The sequence below is a fragment of the Pholcus phalangioides genome, unplaced genomic scaffold (genome assembly GCF_987345545.1).
Source record: "Pholcus phalangioides strain wild (caught in Gottingen) unplaced genomic scaffold, Ppha-v1.0 ptg000020l_1, whole genome shotgun sequence".
NCBI lineage: Eukaryota > Metazoa > Arthropoda > Arachnida > Araneae > Pholcidae > Pholcus > Pholcus phalangioides.
In genome coordinates, this window is record NW_028301613.1 from 5,969,539 (window position 1) to 5,989,066 (window position 19,528).

At 35.3% G+C, this 19,528-nt stretch overlaps 1 protein-coding gene across 2 annotated transcripts in view; it reads right to left on the minus strand.

Annotated features, from left to right (window-relative positions):
- Positions 1-19,528, minus strand: part of nonC (serine/threonine-protein kinase Smg1) — a 103,890-nt gene that overhangs the window by 5,623 nt on the left and 78,739 nt on the right. For both annotated transcript variants that reach the window (XM_089248746.1, XM_089248745.1), the window contains 21 exons: positions 19,204-19,472; positions 18,810-18,983; positions 17,109-17,208; positions 15,994-16,134; positions 15,733-15,837; positions 14,427-14,512; positions 14,167-14,302; positions 13,751-13,847; positions 11,980-12,081; positions 11,693-11,811; positions 10,620-10,691; positions 10,300-10,479; positions 7,595-7,682; positions 7,193-7,347; positions 6,823-7,044; positions 6,110-6,357; positions 4,196-4,358; positions 2,607-2,783; positions 1,398-1,522; positions 1,092-1,170; positions 634-756 (listed from right to left, as the gene is read on the minus strand). In XM_089248746.1, the coding sequence (XP_089104872.1) occupies positions 634-756; positions 1,092-1,170; positions 1,398-1,522; positions 2,607-2,783; positions 4,196-4,358; positions 6,110-6,357; positions 6,823-7,044; positions 7,193-7,347; positions 7,595-7,682; positions 10,300-10,479; positions 10,620-10,691; positions 11,693-11,811; positions 11,980-12,081; positions 13,751-13,847; positions 14,167-14,302; positions 14,427-14,512; positions 15,733-15,837; positions 15,994-16,134; positions 17,109-17,208; positions 18,810-18,983; positions 19,204-19,472 (2,961 nt within the window). The remainder of the gene's footprint in view (positions 1-633; positions 757-1,091; positions 1,171-1,397; positions 1,523-2,606; positions 2,784-4,195; positions 4,359-6,109; positions 6,358-6,822; positions 7,045-7,192; positions 7,348-7,594; positions 7,683-10,299; positions 10,480-10,619; positions 10,692-11,692; positions 11,812-11,979; positions 12,082-13,750; positions 13,848-14,166; positions 14,303-14,426; positions 14,513-15,732; positions 15,838-15,993; positions 16,135-17,108; positions 17,209-18,809; positions 18,984-19,203; positions 19,473-19,528) is intronic.

Genomic DNA, 19,528 nt, shown 5'->3' on the forward strand with positions numbered 1-19,528 from the left:
GGCAAGACTGAACATCGGGCAAAGAATAGTCCAAATGCACTGATTTACACGAATTGTGTCTTAAGTGATAGTACACGCTGTACTAGCAATCAAATGGCACACTTTTCTACTAGTGGGGCATGCAGTGATCAGAGGAAAATTAACAGACAAAGCCCAAATATCAACTACCTTTACAAGCTTATTAAGCTTCATGAACTGGCAGGAGGTAGTCTCGTTTGAAATCACCCAATGTCTCTAAGAACCCCAGGTTCCACTAACTGGCGGGATCTATGGTCTCCACATTGCCTTCAAATTCTGTGGGATTTCACAAACGGGCATGAGACAGGAGAGTCGATTGATGTTCATACTGTTGAGAAATTGAATACTGTCCATGAACAATTAGAAGGGTGTATTGCATATAACTACGAGAAGTATTAGGACGTGAGACCTGCTATAGTGTAATAATAATAACAGGATGCAACAAAATGTTGCGCTCGACACATATTGGATGTTGATAATGTATCGCGAATGAGCGAATAAGGCATCAATTGTAAATAATTGGGGGTGAGAAATATCTATATGCAGGATGTTCTAATGTTGCATTAGCTGCCGGGGTGATAGGATGGGTATGGGGGAGTGTGTATTCATGCCTACCCAGCAAGAATGAGAGAAAGCCTTCCTTTGCTCCAGTTCTTCTCGAGCGTTACTCAACGATGTCGAAACTTTCTCCATAACGTTTCCTATCCAAGCTGGAGTGATTGCATTGTCTGTGAGAGGCTGTAAAAAAAACATTCATTCAATCTAGCGATACATACATGGCCATCACATAAGATTATTCAAAACTTGGCAGCATAAAAACTATGATAACGCTACAGCTCACTATCAGTTTTATTCACAAAAGAATTTTTTTTGCTGCATGCGACAATGCATGAATCTCATCTTACTAAATATGACCAAGGAACTGTAAAAAATTCCAATTAATAACTACAATAAGTATTAAAAATATAAACCTACAACCACTCTAAAGATCTAAGAGCTTCCGAACACTCACATTGACTAATGAAATACAATGCAGAGAAACCATTTGAAAAATGAAGACGCAAAAAACTAACCTCTAATTCTAACAAATGCTCTTCGGCCGCACAAACTTGACTATTACAATTTTCAGCAAGCAAACACGATTCTTTACAGCTATAATTTCAAGCACAGAAATTATAAAAATCAACAATACATCACATAAAAAAGAAATTACTTTTAACCTAACGATTAGGACAAAAGCTATTAATAACGCAGTATTTATTGTACAGTTCAAAAACTTTTTTTCAAATTTAAAAAAAATCCTTCCGCTGCAAATTTTCAAGGGAGAGTGTATAGAAAATCACAAGAGAATTTCAGTAAGCCTATCAATTCACTATTACCTGGCAATCAGAGTCAAGAAGGCATTATCTGATGACAAAGCTTCTGTGGTGCGGGTCCTGAGGGCTTCGAAATGAAGAATGGCATTGCAGATATTCGCCAGGTCTCGAGCGAACTGATTGGCATTCTGAAATATGGAAATAAAATGACTGATAAACATTACAGGTGGTCGGAAAAGAAACTATATCCAGTTTTCACCTTACAAAATTTAAGATTCAATCTTGCCAGTCATCAACATCGTCAAAGAATATCAGCATGCATCCCATAAAATATATCTCCCCATAAATAAAACAAACTAAAAATTTCTGAACTGAAGGCACAGTGAACTCTCATTACAGCATACCAGTTTTATTTAACTCGTTAGTTTGGGCAATTATTTTTTCTTAAATTTCTCTATGATTCATTAATACAAATACAAGGCCACAACAGGCGAAATGTCCAATGAGGTGGCAGAAAAAAGATGCCAGTAATGTTAAGAATATCATTCAGTACAAACATCTCATCAGATAACATGAACAAGATTTATGCGAAAAGAATATTTTCCATACTGTAGGATGGCTCTATCAACTCACGGACAGACACTATATTGTTTTCTCATAAAATCAATTAGGGTTAATTTCACGTTAATCAGGTTCCGCTCTCATTAACAGCATTAATATATATAAAAACATATACTGATACTTCGATACTCAGATATTTTTCCTCAAAGTGGACTCATCCTAGTTTTGTTACACTATATTGCGCCATTAAAATAATGTACTTTGTTTAGAGTGGAGAAAAAACTGCATCCTTTGGGTGACAGCAGTAATGAGAATCTCATCAAGACTTGCATCGCAAGAACCTAGGTCTGATCCCTGCAGGTGCAAAATTATGATCTGCTGAAGTTGGTTTTCTGCAGTTTTTTCTAACCTCAAGGCATTAATGTGAGCTGGTCTACTATTTAAAGAAGTCTCTCTGCAGAGAGAGCAGTCAAACCTCTAACATGATACTTACAAACATGAAACACATATAACTCATAAACATATTTGGGTCACACAAAAACATATAAAATGTTTACCGATACATGCCATTTGTTACAAAATCACCTGGGAAATGTTTCCGAGGTGCATGACGTACAGTTCGATGGCACCAGTAATGATAATTCACCATATTACAAAAAATAATACCCAAAACACTTTCAATATAATTATTAGTTGAAATGGTAAACTCACTGATACTGCAGCAGTTCTGCTACTGATAGCTGTTTCAAATTCTTCTTGCACAGTCGCGAGGGAGGGATTCGCTCCGATGGCCCACTTAAGACGCTGTTCTATGCTCGACGTCAGGTTCAAATATCTCTCGTGACAGATACCAATGGTAGTCTCATATCCAACTAAAACTGGTACGATCTGTAAGAAAAAAATTCTTAACTCAAAGTTTAGATAATTCAATAACAAAAATCATGAGTGTTGGGCATAATAATTAAGCCACACTTCAAAAAGTGGCAGAGAAAAAAAAAAAAAAAAACTAGTAAGCGCATCATGAAAATTAAATGCCAAGCTTATTGTTTTGACCTTGAATAATTAATACATAGAATCAAAAGTTTGCAAACTGAAAAAATTAAGAAAAAATATTTGAGCCATTAATATATATTTATTTAGTTTTTGGATAAAGATATTGACCAATATGTGTGTTCATTTTGGCTGGAATGGCATGGTGGTAAGATGCTCGTCTACCAAGGTTGCCGCCAGGTTCCAAGCTTGAACTGGGGGAAGAATGCAGATAACAAGATATTTTCCCTCAAGTGCTTGAGGGGATCACCGATAGATGGCACTTTCCATTACCCAACCAACTCGTTAACGGCAATAAATTGCAGTATAGCAGGAGTTGGTGTGTGGGGAAGTATGTTAATTTTACAAACATTAGCTGCCAATCTCAGAGATTGATACAGCAGAGCCTCGATAATCTTAGGTGAACAGGAGAAACTACCTTAGATTACTGAAAACTTGAATAATCAATAATAATAATAACAAAAAATAATAGAAATTAGCTTTTAGGGGGGTGGGGACCTGAGACTTATGTATTCATACTTTCTCTCTTTTTATTCTTGCCTTTTTTGTTCTTAATTCAATGGTTCTCTTTTTCCACCCACGGCATCCTCAAAGCACTGAACGGGCACAAATCACTACATCAGGGGGTCTGCAATGTATGTCCTACAGCAGTAGTTCCCAAAGTGTGGGTCATGCTAATGAGCTGGGGAGGAGGGTGCAAGAGGTTCTTCAAAATGAAAACGTCCAAATAAGGAATTTATATTTTTCCCTACGTAAGTAAAAATATGTCAAAACTAAAAAATGCTTGAACTCTCTTTCAGTCGAACAACCCCTTAAACTCATATCATATAATGTAATTTTATCAAATACTACATGTGTACAATAATCAATATAGATCAAGTTGATATATATATATGGGAAGGGGGAATCAGAAAAAATAACATGAAATTTTTAAGTGTTTTTAAAAATTAAAGACACGGAAGATGTGATGAGTAGTATGCGGATGTATAGAGGAAATGTTAACATTTCAGATTATGAACAATTAATAACATGCATAGTTTATGGAGCTCTTTCCATGAAGAAGTGATGTCATTGAAAATATTGGAAGGGCTTGAAAATACGAGAAAGGGGGAAGGAAGGAGTTAAAAATATTTTGGGGAGTACACTGGATACTCACTGTAATAGAAAATATTTCTGTAGTTAGTCATAGTGCTAATTCAAAGATTTTCAAAACATTTCTAATTACAGCAATGAGAGATACGTCATCATACCTTTCGCATATCGGACATTACAGATGCTCTGGATGGTATTGTGAAGTTCTGTCCTATGTTTCCCAGTACAAGAAGATCTTCGTTAAGCCACTGAAATCTGGCCAACTGCAATTGCATGTGCTCGATGCTATTCTTGCAAACCACAATGTTCTGTTCCAAACGTCTGGAAAGATTAAATAAAAATATGTTGAAATTAAGGATGAATGCGACAAATGATAAAAAGAAATGAAATAAGTAATGATAACAACCATTAACACAAAATGCAAAGTTATTAAGGTAATTTGAAAGCCATAGAAAAACAAGCAAAGCAAACTTTGGCAAACACCAAAGTAAGCATTTCTTTATGAAGGCGAGCTTTGCAATATGTTATCACTAGGGCTAATATTTTTTTGCTGATCGGTTAATTCAGGTTTTTTAACCTATCAGCAACAACATCCCATCTTGAGGCCATACAAATGCAAGCCCTAGTCATCACCTACACAGGATTAGCTCTGAAGACATATGCATATGATATTCAGGGCTCCCACTCAAAAAATGAGAAAAAGTAGGAAAACGTAGGACTGAAAAGTAGGACGGGGGAGGGTAACCCCCTCAGACAACATAATCATAGCATAATGGAAAAAAATCTATAAAAAATGTTTTTGCGAAAAATAATTTAAAAAAAAAAATTTAATTCTGAATTAACTTTTTTTTTGTAGCACTATTTCAGTATCCTGTAAGATTGACTCAAGCCAAAGCAAAATGACAAATGACTTGGTTACACAACCAATTTTTGGCCAAAACAGTGTGCTAGCAACCACAGATAATTCTTTTCTGTCTGTCTCTCATAATATATTAAATTTTTTGGAGTCTTCCAAAGTGCAGAGTTTGTCAACTCTCTTTGACAATGCACAGCAAATTTTGAAGACGTACATTTTTTAAGAATGACGCTCCTTTGAGACCACTTTCAAAAGTATAATGCAAAATATGTAAATTACAAGATCTGATGTAAATAAGGCAAGGTGAACCAGGTAGTTTTACTGTGTTGTCCATCATTTTTTAAAGGGAGGTGTTCACATTTTACTGTTCAATGCCAGTGTAATCATTTTTGACAAATGAACACTTTCATTTCTAGCTCTTTGCTGAGCATTGTGAATATTGTTTATAAATATACAGAAAAATACTTAAAAATACAGAAGACAACTGAATGCTATTGGGTAGCATCAGAATCACCAAACCTAGGACAAGCCTATGTATCCAACTGCTTTGTAATGCAAACTGATGTTTCCTTTATTTGCACCATAATTTTGAATGATGAACGTTAGTAACTGTCCAAGACAATGAAGTAATAAATACAAAATTATTTTTTCCATCCAGACGGAAGTTTTTCATGACTATTATACTTGTTGAACCCTCAAATTAAGCAAATGAAAAATTAATCAACCAAATGGTCTACATACATCCCCCAAATAACTTTAAAAACAATGCAATTTCTGCTTTGGCAGAATCATTAATTGCATTCTCCAACATTTGTAATATTTGGCAATATATTAATGATTTCCTGCTCAATTGAAATCAATTACACAAATTTTGCCAATAGGATTTGGTAAAAAAGTAGGACAAAAACTAGAAAGTAGGACAAAAGTAGGACATTTTACCAAAAAGTAGGACGAGTAGGAGCCCTGGATATTGCATCATTTCTGGAAAGGGAAACATATTCCAACTCGAGCTCAGATATCTGACAAAATGTAACAAAACAACTGCCATTGTGCAATTGTTCTAACAGGAGAAGCATGATCATTTACGGAAATGATTCTCAACCTGTGGGATTCATCTCTGAGGAGGGAGGGGAGTCGAAACAAGAGGGGAAAAAAATTAAAAATTATCCAATTCCACAATTCCGAAAATAAATAGGAAGTACCAAGTCCTACTAACCTGAATGTATCAAATTTCCGCCAGGCACCTTCATAGTTTCCGGTCTGTTCACTGACAGCAGATATTTGGGACTGCAGATAGTTTTCAGCTACACAGATGTCCACCGCTTTCTTCCCTATGTCTTCTATGGAAATCTTATTCTCCACACCAACGTCTCGCAGGTCTATCTCTGCATTCAAGTTGAAACCCAAGTGGCTTAGCAAGAGGCATATTGTGTACCCTAGTGCTTGGGATGGTAAACCCAAAACCTGCTCGTGAAATAAAAAAGTAAAGGTATTTTAAAAAATACCTGCGAGAACAATTGTACTTTAATTTCCTCACATGTGAATTTTTTTTTCATTCATTCAAGAAAATATTTGTCTGTTAATAAACCCAGATGCTAAAATTAGTTTCTGGGAATTAATTTCACAACCCTGATGAGGATTACACGCCAATACAGTACACTCCTATCATTCTTTCAAAAATAGACATTATATCAGGTAGCCATTATATATATATATATATATATATATATATATATATATATATATGAAAAAAAAAAGAAAACATTTAGGACTCGACAAACCAGTCGTCGTAACAGAATGGTCGTTATAATGAGCATTGGCCATATAAAAATAAATTATTTCTGAATAAGTACTAAGGAAAAATCAGTCTTCATAAGAGGCCAGTATGCTTGAGGAGAGAGAGATAAAGTTTGTGACAAAATGCCTTACCATGCGTCTCACATATTCTGCAGTGAAAACTTTCACAGGCTTCACCAGATGATATTCGGACACGAGATAGATATCATTGCAGCTTTTGTCAGGGCGACTCGAGAACTGCAGCATTGAGACATAATCCTGGCAGAGGTGGAAGAATTGCTGCATCACCATGAGCTTCCTCAAGAAATAAATGTCTTTCATAATGCTCCTCGTAGCGTGATTGTGGACGAATGGCTGAATCAAAGAAAAAAAACTAGCATTTAATATCAGGTACGCGATTGAGTTATCAACTTATGTGAACCCATTCTTCATGAGAAAAAAGAACGAATTAAAAGCAGTTCTGCAATTCCCACAAAATTTTAACTAATCAAAACCAACTTACAGCAAAGGCCACAGTGTCTCTGAAGACATCGAGCTTCTTCCAAGATTGAGGGATAGACTGACTATCAAGAAACGACAACAAGACATCCAGTTCCGCATCTACTTTTGTGAAGAGACCGTTGAATCCCATCAACAACATCTGTCCCTGGTTCAAATCTGAAAGATAAAATGACAGTTCAAATGGTTAAGCTATAGGGAGACGTTAATCACACCAATAGCCTATAAAATGACAGTTTTTATACACAAAGCTGAATCTGAATACCGTCATTATCATAAAATTATTAAGTAATGCCTAATAAAATCAAATGTTCAAAAAAAAATAAAATGCTAAACATCACTGAAACATGAAGGATTTGAAAATTGACTAGACTCAAAAAGTGTCTATAAAAGTGGAAAACTGTACCAGAAATCTGAGGCTCCACTTTCTTCATCAATGACTCAAATTCATTTTTCAGCTTCTTCACGATGTCATTGACCCAGTCTTCTGCTACCTGGAATTACCAAAAGCATTCAATACACATTCAATGCTAAGACTATTCAAACTGAATGGTCGAGCTGTAACATAATTAGGGATCCTCTGGGTTGGGCCTATCTCTATAATTGGTTTATGTCAGCACAAGTTTATATTTTTATAATTAAATCTGTAAAAAAAAAAGATCTCCAACTCTATTTGGTTCGTGCCACTTCTACAGCAATATCCATTTTTAACATTGTTCTTAGGGTTAGTGAAATAAGTGATCCTAGCCAATTCGTCATTTTGTTATCATAGTCAACACTGCATTTTCATCACATTCTGAAAATATCAATCTCAGTTAAACCTCGATGTAATGCCACCACTTTTTTTTTGTGTGACACTATAATGAGTTTGACATTATATCAAATCAAAAATTAATCTGTATAATCTCTATATATGAAAGATTTGTTCACTAAAAGTTTCTGGCGCTAAGTGGGTTTGACATGACATCAGGGGTGCTATAGAGGATATACTGTAAAACTGTATATGCAAATTAGTCAAAAAGATTCTCATTGGTTGTTCACTAAAACTAGTTTTTTTTAGATGGCTAGTCCCCAAAGTTGGACTGCGCTACTGTTATACTTTCATGTATACCGATGTTCTCTCACGCTTCTTCCCAGTTTAGCTGCTCATTTCATAAGATGTCAATGAATTTCCACCAACTTCTACATCTCACTTGTGCAAGGCACAATGCCAGTTGGGCCAATTTGGCATCTACTAATCTGATTGAAACCTCAAGGAATAATCATCAGTTGTTTGAGCTTACTCATGCTGATTCTATGGGCTTGCTTTCCCCTACAATAGTCTTCCTTTGACAGGCGACTTCCTCAACTGTTGCGACTTCTGGTTTTCCTATCGACTGGATCACCTGTCCCAGGCATGGGAATCATCTCTCTTCAACGCTTCACCCTCCTATTGTCATTAAACGGGTTCTTCCACTGGAGTGAATGCATTTCTTCTCATACCGGGTGTATTGTTCCTCTGTGTGTATAACAGACCTCTGTTGGCAGTGCAAGGTTCCATAGAACCACACACCCTTAAGGCTAAGTCCTCTGTGTATGGTCGTTGTTTCGAAAAATACTCAAGAGCTCACCATCACTGTATGACTCTGTAGGTACAGATGTTAGCTTCATTAGAACTCGTTCATGAGTATGACCTTTTTTTGCCAGACTTGATTTTGACTATTTATTTAGTTAATTTAATTTATTAAGTTATTTAGAAGTTAGCACTTTAACAGTTGATAAAATAAATTTTTTTGTTCATGGAAAGTTGTGGTCGTAATAATTTGTTTCTGAGCTTTCAGTATCATTACACCTTGCATGGATGGGGGATCCGGGTTATATACACCTTTGACTCAAAGTAAGTTGATGCAGACCCATTCCACGAGCTTATCTTTTTGGTATGTATGTACGAGACAGAGAAGCGAGCTGACCCCATCACAGAGGGAAATACCTATGAGCCTGGCTGCGTTGTATATGTAGTGTAAAACAAAAAGACTTTTAGCTTTCTACCTTCCTATAAAGCCAATTTAGGCCATGAGAACTATATTTTTATGTGCATATTATTACATTAACATAAAGGATGTCTTAGAACCAGGTTTTACAAACTTCTAGGAAGGGTAGGGTACGTAGGGTATGCCTAGATGATTCAAAATCTCACATAACAATGCTGTGTTAAAAATGCTTTCCTGATGTGGTAGATGACATTTTACAGGAGTGGCAGTTCCCAGAATATGGTGCATTGGCATGATTGATCGCCAGAGCTATCATGCCTCTATCACTTCTTCTGCCACCCCACCCCCGGACTGAGAACACATCAAGACAGTAGTGCATCATATCTCCAGTTGACAGTACCAAGAAGCTGGTTGCATGCATTGCAGGGAAGTCCCAGACATGTTCGAAACATAGCAGAATGTTCAGAATTCCATGCATTTGGAGACATTTGCACCACTTTGAATGCCTTCTTCGACTCCCGTTACTTTTGTTGATGTACATTTATTATTAAAATGCCAATTCACTCCCGGTGCTTTCTGTGTACGCTACCACATCAGGAAAGCATTTCCAATCATGCGTTGATGTGTCATTCAGAGTCGGCCCAACCCTTTCTAGAAGTTCGTAAACCAAGCAATATTAATAAAGTAGTATTATTAAAAAGTAGTATTAATTTCTAATCCTGCATATATTTAAAAAAAAAATTTCTCCACTGATTTTTTTTAATTGGTTTTCCTTCTTTATTTTATTTTTCCTTTCAGTCAAGATATTGGGCATTTGCTGGCTATGGCTTCAGATTTTTGTACTTGTAAATTTTCCTTGTGAAGCCGCTCGTCTTATCGTCAGTCAGATTTTTTTTCATAGCACTTCTACCATTTTATAAAACTTAATTTCTAATTTCAAACGGCATTCAAAACCAATTAAAGAATTTCCATAGGAATCTACTGGAAAATGTGTTTCGGCTAAGGAATGCAATTCCGGAACAAATTATTTTTATTAGCTTTGGTGTCACTGCATACCACTCCAATAGCCTCATTATTTATGATGCTAAAGAAAAGAAATGATTAATCTGCACAGTTGGTACATCAAGCATTATAATCTTGCCTGTGTTTCCAAAATGATATTTCTGTTGTTTGTTTCTAGTTCAGCAATTAAACGATCCAATGGCACTCCGCAGCGAGCAATGATCCTATCTAGCTTTGCAATCATATCCTTGACAGTTGGTTCATTTGAGCTAATGATCGCCTCGTGAAGAATAATATTCTGGAAGTTCAGACTCAGGTCCTGCATGGGAGAAAATGTTTAATTAGATTTGACAATCTGATATGAATGGAATAACAAGAAAATTAAATTGGAACTGAAAAAAAATACTGCTTATTTAATATTAAAAACTAATGAACAGGAAGCTAGAAAAAAAGAATTACCTCGAGTGAATTGAATACGCAATACGATAGACAAACTCCATTGAACTTTACTTTTGCTTCGTGATCTGATGCCTATAGTAAATAGAAACATTGAATATACAACAAGGCAGTTTATCAATTATTTCTCTATTTGGCACAACATAAAGAAAGGTTCAAGCTGATTACTCCAAACCAAACAAAGAGAAGAGGGGGAGGGGTTACAGCTAAAGTGATTGTGACAAAATACAATGCAATATTGTGCAGAAGACAGAAACAATACGAAAGGTGTTAGCACATCAAAAAAAAAAAAAAAGGCTCCAACAAGCACATTTTATATGGCAAGGATGCTCAGCTTTTTTGGGGCTACTTCATTGGTTTGAAAACATGACGTGTGCTATTTATATTTAAGTGAGCTGTGAATGTACAGCAGGCTGTTTAAATGATTGGAATTGTTCAGTGGCCACTTAAGTAATCTGGAAATGTGCCAAAGGACATTTAAGCGATGTAGAAATGTGCAGCTGACTACTTGATTGAAATGTGAATATGCCACAGGCCACTTAAGTGATCTGGTAATATGTGCCACTTAGCTCATTTTTACAAAACTAAATTTGAGGTTGTGGCCCACACCAGATGGCTCCAAGGGTCAAATTTGGCTCACAGGCCATGGTTGAGTGTATGCTATACAGACCATTTTTTGTACTTCTGACAAGCATTGCTGTATAGTGCAGGTTGATTTATCGACATGTACTCTACATGGAAAAAACTGCTCAACCACTAAAACTTTGTGTGTTGTCATACACACTTCTGTACTGTTCTAAGCAAAATATTGCAGAGTACTATGAGACAGTCAACGTGGATTCTCGTTGCTCATTTGAAAAGTCTATACAGTTTTCATCATTTCCATGTATTTTGCATTAAGAAAAAAGAAAAATTAAGACCTGTCTTATTGGTTCTCAATTTGAGCTATGTACAAAAAATATGACGACCATTCAATTTCATATTTAGCAACCTTGTGAACACAGTTTTTCTATTTTCCTGATACATGTTTCAAAATTGTAATTCACTTTGCATAACTATTCTTGAACTTTACTTACCGGCCAACTATTCAACAGCAGTTTCACAAATTCAGTGATGTTAGCACACATGCCACACATTTCATCCAAAAACCAATCACCACCCCAAGACGTTAGGTCGACTAACGAATCTCCAGCAGCTGCAAAAGACAGTGACAATGATTATTCAGCAATCCTTAGAAATTTTGAAGTTACAAATAACTGGAACTAAAATTTTTCTAGGATGCATAATAATACGATGCATTAAAATTACATGATGTACATTGCAGTATTATCGAAACTAAATTTCATCACAGGGAATCACTAACCTGATGCAGATTTTTCCATCATGATGAGCCTTTTGTATATTCCACAGAAAAAATTCACAAAGATGCATAAAAGGCTCATGTGACGCTGTTGACTTCCTTCACCTTTAATGGGGAAAAGTAAAAAAACATCACAATTTTAGGAATCTGTCAAAAAAAAAAAAAAATCAGCAGCAATTGAATGACTTTTAATAAACAGATACAGCAAAACTGGAAAATCCAGTCAGATCAAACCTTTTTTCCTGCAACAAAATGCTGGCCAGCTACCAGCATAAAGGATGTGCAACATATACCACCCCCCCTCCAATTTTACAACAATATAACTCTTTCTACAGTAAGACCTTAGTATAACTTTCAACATTTTTAACATCAAACCTACGTGTTTTTGAAGTTATCCCTTCTAGCATAATTAGCAATAAGTTGCATTTACACGTTAAGTCACCCCGCTTATAAGGTCATTTTTTATTAGATCCCCAGGGGTGATGTTATACTGACTGTATTTTCAGTTGTAATTGAAGAAATAATGATTTGAAGTTTCAAAACTTTTCTATGATAGAAACAAGGCGGTATTCCAAGTAATAATAGCAAATAGAGTTAGTTTATAGAATTTTTTCTTCAAAATATTCAAATTTAATTCAGAAGAAAAAGTGTTTGATAATGATATGATGACTTTGTGGAACATACACAGCTTGAATTACAGATCAAATTGTTTTGAAACAGCAGCTGGCAGAGCAATGTACCGTTAAAAATATGCAACCTGAAGAGTGCTTATATAAATTTATTCCCATTTTAATTTTTCATTACTTTGGACGCTAAACATAACAGAGCATCAAAGTACATTAACTGAATATGGCAGGGCTAAAACTTCTGCCAAATTGACGACATAGTCGTGAAGGTTCCCAGAACGAAAGTGCATGAGACTGTTGAGAATATAGGAGCATCTCAGGAGAATGGAAAAATGAGAAATTGGAAATGAAAAAGCTGTGCATAAGGTGATTATTATGATTAACAGCAATCAAAAATGAATATAAAAAAATATTCAAATAGAAACATTATTGGCTCATAATTCCAAAGACTTTTTGCATAGTTTTTTATTTACTAAGCATGAAATGTGCGCACACATGAGTCAAAACAACAGTCAAAGCATTGGATGGAATATGGTGAAGATCGCGAGAATATTTTCCTGCTAGAAAAGTAATGCCAATGGTTCTTTTGGGGGCATTCTTGTAGCATTGTCAATATAAACTACTTCAAAATGGCCAGAGAATAGATAGAGAGTGTTATGCCAGACTTCTGGAAAATTTGAAAGAACATGGGATGATGAAACAGCTGAGATTTGCATGAAAAAAATCTAGTTACACCACAATGCTGCCTTATTTCACCAATCCGCCATTGTAATAGCCTAACTGTTTCAAGGCTTTGCACCAATATGTCCATCATATTATTCTAATTTTGGCTTCATGACTCTTGTATGCTATCAAACTCAAAAATTTTCTTTATAGGAAAAACATTTTCATAACACGCAAAAGCTATTGCGAACTACTTTGAAGGGTTAGAGAGAACATGCATTTTTGACTGACGAAAAAAATCAAAACATTGTTGGAGAAAGTTTAGTTTATAGAATTTGAGTGAGATGTTAAAATAAAACCGTCTCCAAAAATAGATTAACACTTTTTACACACCTCACTTATCAAACCACACTTCTTATATTCCCAATCATTCATAAAACTGTTCAAATCTCCTCTGTAAAAGTAAAAAATAAATTACTGTTCACCTGTCAAGTAACGAACTACATCAAGTCTTAGCTCTTCAAGATAAGCTTCAAAAGCAGTTTTGTCCTGAAATCCTTCTATAGCTTGTCGGTCAAACAACTGCAATAATAATAGTAAACCACTTCAACAAAAAGGCACACTGAACGATATTGGTGAAAGACAAAACTAGAAAACATATAATCAAATACTGATGTGATAGCTTAGGTTTTAGATGCACGTGTGTATCTTCATTGCGATATAGTATAAATTGTTGTACTACTAGATAGTTTCAGGTACAAACTGCTCATAGTTAATAAATCCATGTGAAAGGGGGGAAAAAACTGAGAAAAAGAGGTTCACGAAAACACTTTTCAGTTGTAATAGTCATCCACATAATTAAACTTGATTTTTCGAATCATTCTAAAATGAAATGACTTACAGTACGTATTTTCCCATTCAAATCATTGATAGCTTCTTGAAGCTTGAAATTCAGAGCAACAGCTGACTGGATTGTGGTAACTGATGAGCTCTCGATGCTGAATTGCGTATGGAATTCAGTTACAATCTCTTGACACCTGACACCAAACAAAAAAACCATCAAAATTTATAAGGTAACCACTTAAAAAAACATTCTCCACGTCAAAAAGAAAAAAAAATTATTTGAGCTTTTATGGCAAACTACAAGGAAAAAAAGATTACCTGGAAACAGTGAAGTTGGACAGCAAGCTCTCTAGCCACTCTTTCCATTTATAGAACCTACCATGTTCACTGAACGATGGTCCGAACTATAGTGAAAAAAAAAATTAACTTGTTTTTCCCTCCTTCTATACATCATTACCTGCAATTTAAGATCAGGCTTGACAGAAAGAAAATATTTACATGCCAGTCAAATATATTTTTCAAAAGAAATGGTTGAAAACAATGTACAGTATTTTCTTTGGCCTTTTTTAAGATTTAGCTTCCTCTTTTCAAATTGGTACACACACTGACACGAGTTCTGAAATTTTTTGTTGTCCTCAGATTCCAATTAAGTAATTGTGAATAGAAGATTTTAGGCACAGATTCAAATTTTTTAGTTGCCATGGCAGAGATAGACTTGAAAGTCTGGGCTTGATGATGTCAATACATGCATACATTAGATCAGTCAGCTCTACATTTGGGACTCGGGAGGTATCGCTGTATCCCCGCCCGTGATGGGGACCTGGAACGTTAGATTCATCAAGCCATGACACTGAGACTCTCTAGAAAAAATCACCAATTTGGTGACACATTGTCATTTTATAAAATCGTTTTTTTATGAACCTTCAGTGCACAAAATCATTTTCAAAAATAATAGGCCACCACTCTATCCTAAGCAACAACTCTCGCTTATGATATTTTAAAATTAATTAAATCTATTTTTTTGGAATTTAATTTTGCATTCATTATGAGAGCAGATCCAATATAAACACAACTTATACGATACATCAAGAAATGCCTAAAAATCTAAGAGCTTAGGTTAGTGTTCTGTATTTTTGCCTGAAAAAATACAGCAGAACACTAACCTACACTCTAAGATTTTTGAACCAATTTCTGCCGATAAAACCAACAATTAAAATGGAAATTAGACATTTCAGCAGCCATACTAGACCACATATTTGTCTAAACGCACTTATCCATTAATGTTGCCCAATGTGATGAACAGAGCAGTGAAAATGCCTTCTTAAAAAATAATAGTTGTAGCCTCGTAGGGTTGAAACTACTATTTTTATTTTCAAGAAGGGACTGAAAATTTACATCTGGGGGGAAAAAAATCTGGCTTACAACAAAATATACACTGCGTGGGCGACATCACAACAACTTTGTTCAAACCACTCTCGAACACGACTGCCACGAGAGCGAATCTCGGGCGTGCCACCTATATTCACAAATACGGTCGGCCTCGACGGTCACATAGTTTAAAAAAAATTATTGAATTTTTTTTATAGAAAATACTGCAAAAACCTGGAGAACTTGAAAAAATTACCTGCTTTATGATTGTTGCATAGCTTCGAAGTACATCGACACAGTTTCTGATAGCCATTCGCTGCTGTTGCAAAACACTCTTGAGTTCAGTTTCCAGATGTTCACACTAAAATGCAGAACAGAATGTTTGAATTTTAGAGAATGATTTTGCACATAAATATTTGAATTCCTTAACATGTGTTGGAAAGACGTCATTTCGATTTCATATATATGCTGTCACAGAAACAAAATTGTTTAAGACACAAAAAGCAAACCAAGTCACCTGTTGCACCAGTTGACCTTGACCAGCAGATTGCAAAAACTCAATGACAGGTGCCACGGATAACGTATCAGCTATTGGAGTATTTGCAGCTTCCACTATCCACTTCGAAAGCTCTGCACCACAAACACCAGACAAGGCTTCCTAGTAAACGAGTTCAAACCATCATGTATGTGCATATAAAACTCACTGTTAACAGTTTTGGCATGACATTATTCAAATAACTGGTGTTGGTGTTCGACAAAGGGACAGCCATTTAAGAAAATAATTTTTTCCCGCTGACTAAATAACTAAACTTAAATCAGTGTTACTCCGTAACTAATTTAGTTAGTAGTCTATTAGATAAAGGTTTAGTTATCCAGGGCTAAAGAAGCACATGGTAGATTTCACTAAGCATTTTTTCCCCTCCAACGCCAACACTGAACTTACCTAATTTTTTATTTTTGATTAATTACACTCATTTGGGCATTTTGCCTGTTGTGGCATTGTATTTGTAAATAACTTTTTGTGATCATAACTCCATTACTAGGGATGGGATGAACAGTGATTTGGCCAAATGTCAATTTTCTTATAATTCATCACAATCTATATACATAATTGATTTTCTGTGTTCTTCATAAAAATCTACAATTTTAGGCAGATCTTTGCCAAATTTTGCATATATATGAAACAGGATCGGAATTAAGAAATAGGCTACTTTTATTAATTCATCATAATTTTGAATGACGAATGTTACTGTCCAAGAAAATGAGGTAATAAATACAAAATTCCTTTTTTTTCAACCAGGCATAAGTTTTTAATGACTACTCTACTTGTTGAACCCTCAAACTAAGAATGTAAAATTTCTGCTTCGGCAGAGTCATTAATTGTGATCTACTACATTTCAAGTATTTGGCATTATATCAATGATTCCTTCCTCAATTAAAATCAATTTAACAAATTTTGTTGATAGGATTTAGTAGGAAAAGTAGGATAAAACTGAGAAAATGGGACATTTTACCAAAAAGTAGGAAAATTAGAACGACTGGGAACCCTGTGAATAGCAAACCGGATACTCGTCCCATCTCTATTTGTTAAATGTAGAAAAAAACTGCAACAGAATAAAAATGAATCCTAACCGTATGAAGGTTATGCCACTTTTTACATTCTGCAAGCTTCTCTTGCACAGCATCCTGTGCTACTTTTAAAGCACCTTTCACCATCTTGATTTCCTCATACCTATTAAAAAAAGGAAAAAAGTGATGTTGAGAATTAAAAACAACACCATATGTGCTCATGCAAAAGAAAGGGAAGGGGAAGATATAAAGTCAACACTCATTATAATGACCATTCACTGCCACAGATGACAAAATGAAGAAAAAAATTGAGAAGCTGTCAATCATTCCATGTATACGGGACTCAAGCCTTTACGCAAGAGATGGAGTGGTGCGTTGCATTCTATATTCATTAATTATTGGGAGCTCAAACAGCCTCAGCCACTAGGTTCTGACGCCAGTTCCATTACAAAAACTGGTCTCAAATGTTCCCTATACAATGACTATATCCTGTTTCCCTTTTAATATAAGGTCATTACCCTCTGCTATAACATCTATTTTTGACAGAATGATGGGGTCATTAAAATGAGAATTGGTTGTAAATGAGAGTTATATGTAATTAGAATAAGCAAGAAACTTCCGAAAATTTCCCTTTAAATTTATATATATATATATATATTTATTTATTTATTTATTTATTTATTTCCCTGCAAAGCCAATGTTTTGATAGGATTTATTTATTGAGCACACTAAGAATAAGATAAAAATCATGCACCGATTAGAAGATAAAATAATCAAAGACATCATCATAAAATCAGTAGTTATAAAAATTATCTAGAGAAATATTATTTGTAAACATTTTTGGGAGAGACAAAGATACAGCGGGACCTCTCAATAGCATATACAGATGGAACCAAAACTTTTGTCTGCTAATGGGGGAGGTTGCATTAACGCAGAGGTGTCCAATCTGTGGCATGCGAATGCTTTCCAAAAACTGAACAAATTCTACACAATTTATCAATCAAAGAAATTCTCTCCAACTTCTAAACAATCACTTTCCTATGAACGATGGTCTTGTAGGCTGCCAAATCTATATTTATTATGGTAGGCACTCTTAAAATAATTATGTGATGACTTCTTATTTAATGCGTTTCTGTTCAGTTTTCATCTGTGGGCATAAGTGATGAATGTCCTTATGGGTACAAGATACGAGAATCGTCAGCATGGGGTGACATGCATTGTATAATACAATTACATTGTAAACCACAAATTCTTGGGGGTGGGTAAACCTTATTACAAATTACAAGGTTTATTGGGGCAAGTGGGTCTCTCTTAGATTCCAGTACCTATGCCCTCCATGGTGTGTAGGTAAGATGAGCTTCTATCGATTTTTGTTCATACACAATCTCCATTATGGTAATTAAATTTACGACAATTTTACAAAAGTAAAAACAATTCAGAACTTATAAACAAAAAAAGGACGTATAGTAGGGTCTGCCTGTTAAAATTTCTAGAATGGCAGGGACATGAAAAATAAGCTTCATTGTGGTACGGCTTGGGAAAAGGTTGGCCAACCCTGCGTTAATGTATAGCAAAAGAACTGTCTCATGGGCTGTAAACCTGTCCCTCTACCAGAAAGTGTTGATTACAGCAGGTTCAAGTCGAATTAATCTAGATTATGTTAAATTTCCAAAAGTGATTCTGATAGGAACAAAAAATTATGTGTTTTATAATGGGCGAAGGATACTGCACAATTGTAATGAATTATTCTTATCTATTTCTCACCTTTGCGGCAGAGTGTATAAATGATGAGTTGTACTAGATTGTGCCTCTTCAAGCAATGCTTTTTCAATACAACATTCTTGCAATCGACTTTCTGCAGCTTGAAGCGTTAGCTGGCCATTTTCTAAATCCTCCAACAAGTTTTCCAATTTTGGCAAAGCATCGAGGAGATCATTCCTAAAAGTGAAAATCAAATAGAAATATATTTAAGATCAAACGTTATATTTATTGTATAAAATCATTAAAAAAACAATTTTGGACTCAATAGTTTAAAGCAGCATTTTTTGACTGTCCCTCCCAGCCAAGGTTATCTATATGTTATTTATCAAATGTCGTTAACGTTCAAACAAATTAGCTGAGAGAAAATGCATTGAGAAATTCACAGGTTTTTGCAAACCTATTTTTAGTCCAATCGCCTTTCATTTCCGTAACTCTTATGCAAAGCATAGACCAGGCTATTTCATTTTCCATCTCCTGCCTAGTTTGTTTTATGTCGTTCGCCCAAACTTGACGGCCACCATACATGGCTCCTGTGTAGCCGCCTTCATTCCCAGGTGTCCAGTCTACCAGGGGGTCATAAACAAATGCTTCCAGAAGAGTCAACAATGTCTCCCTGCCTTTACGAAGTACCTTTAGGGCATGCTCGCATGAAACTTTGAAAATTCCCTGCAAATACACATAAAAATGTTATACAAAGCCTGATAAAATATTGTCAGCCTGAA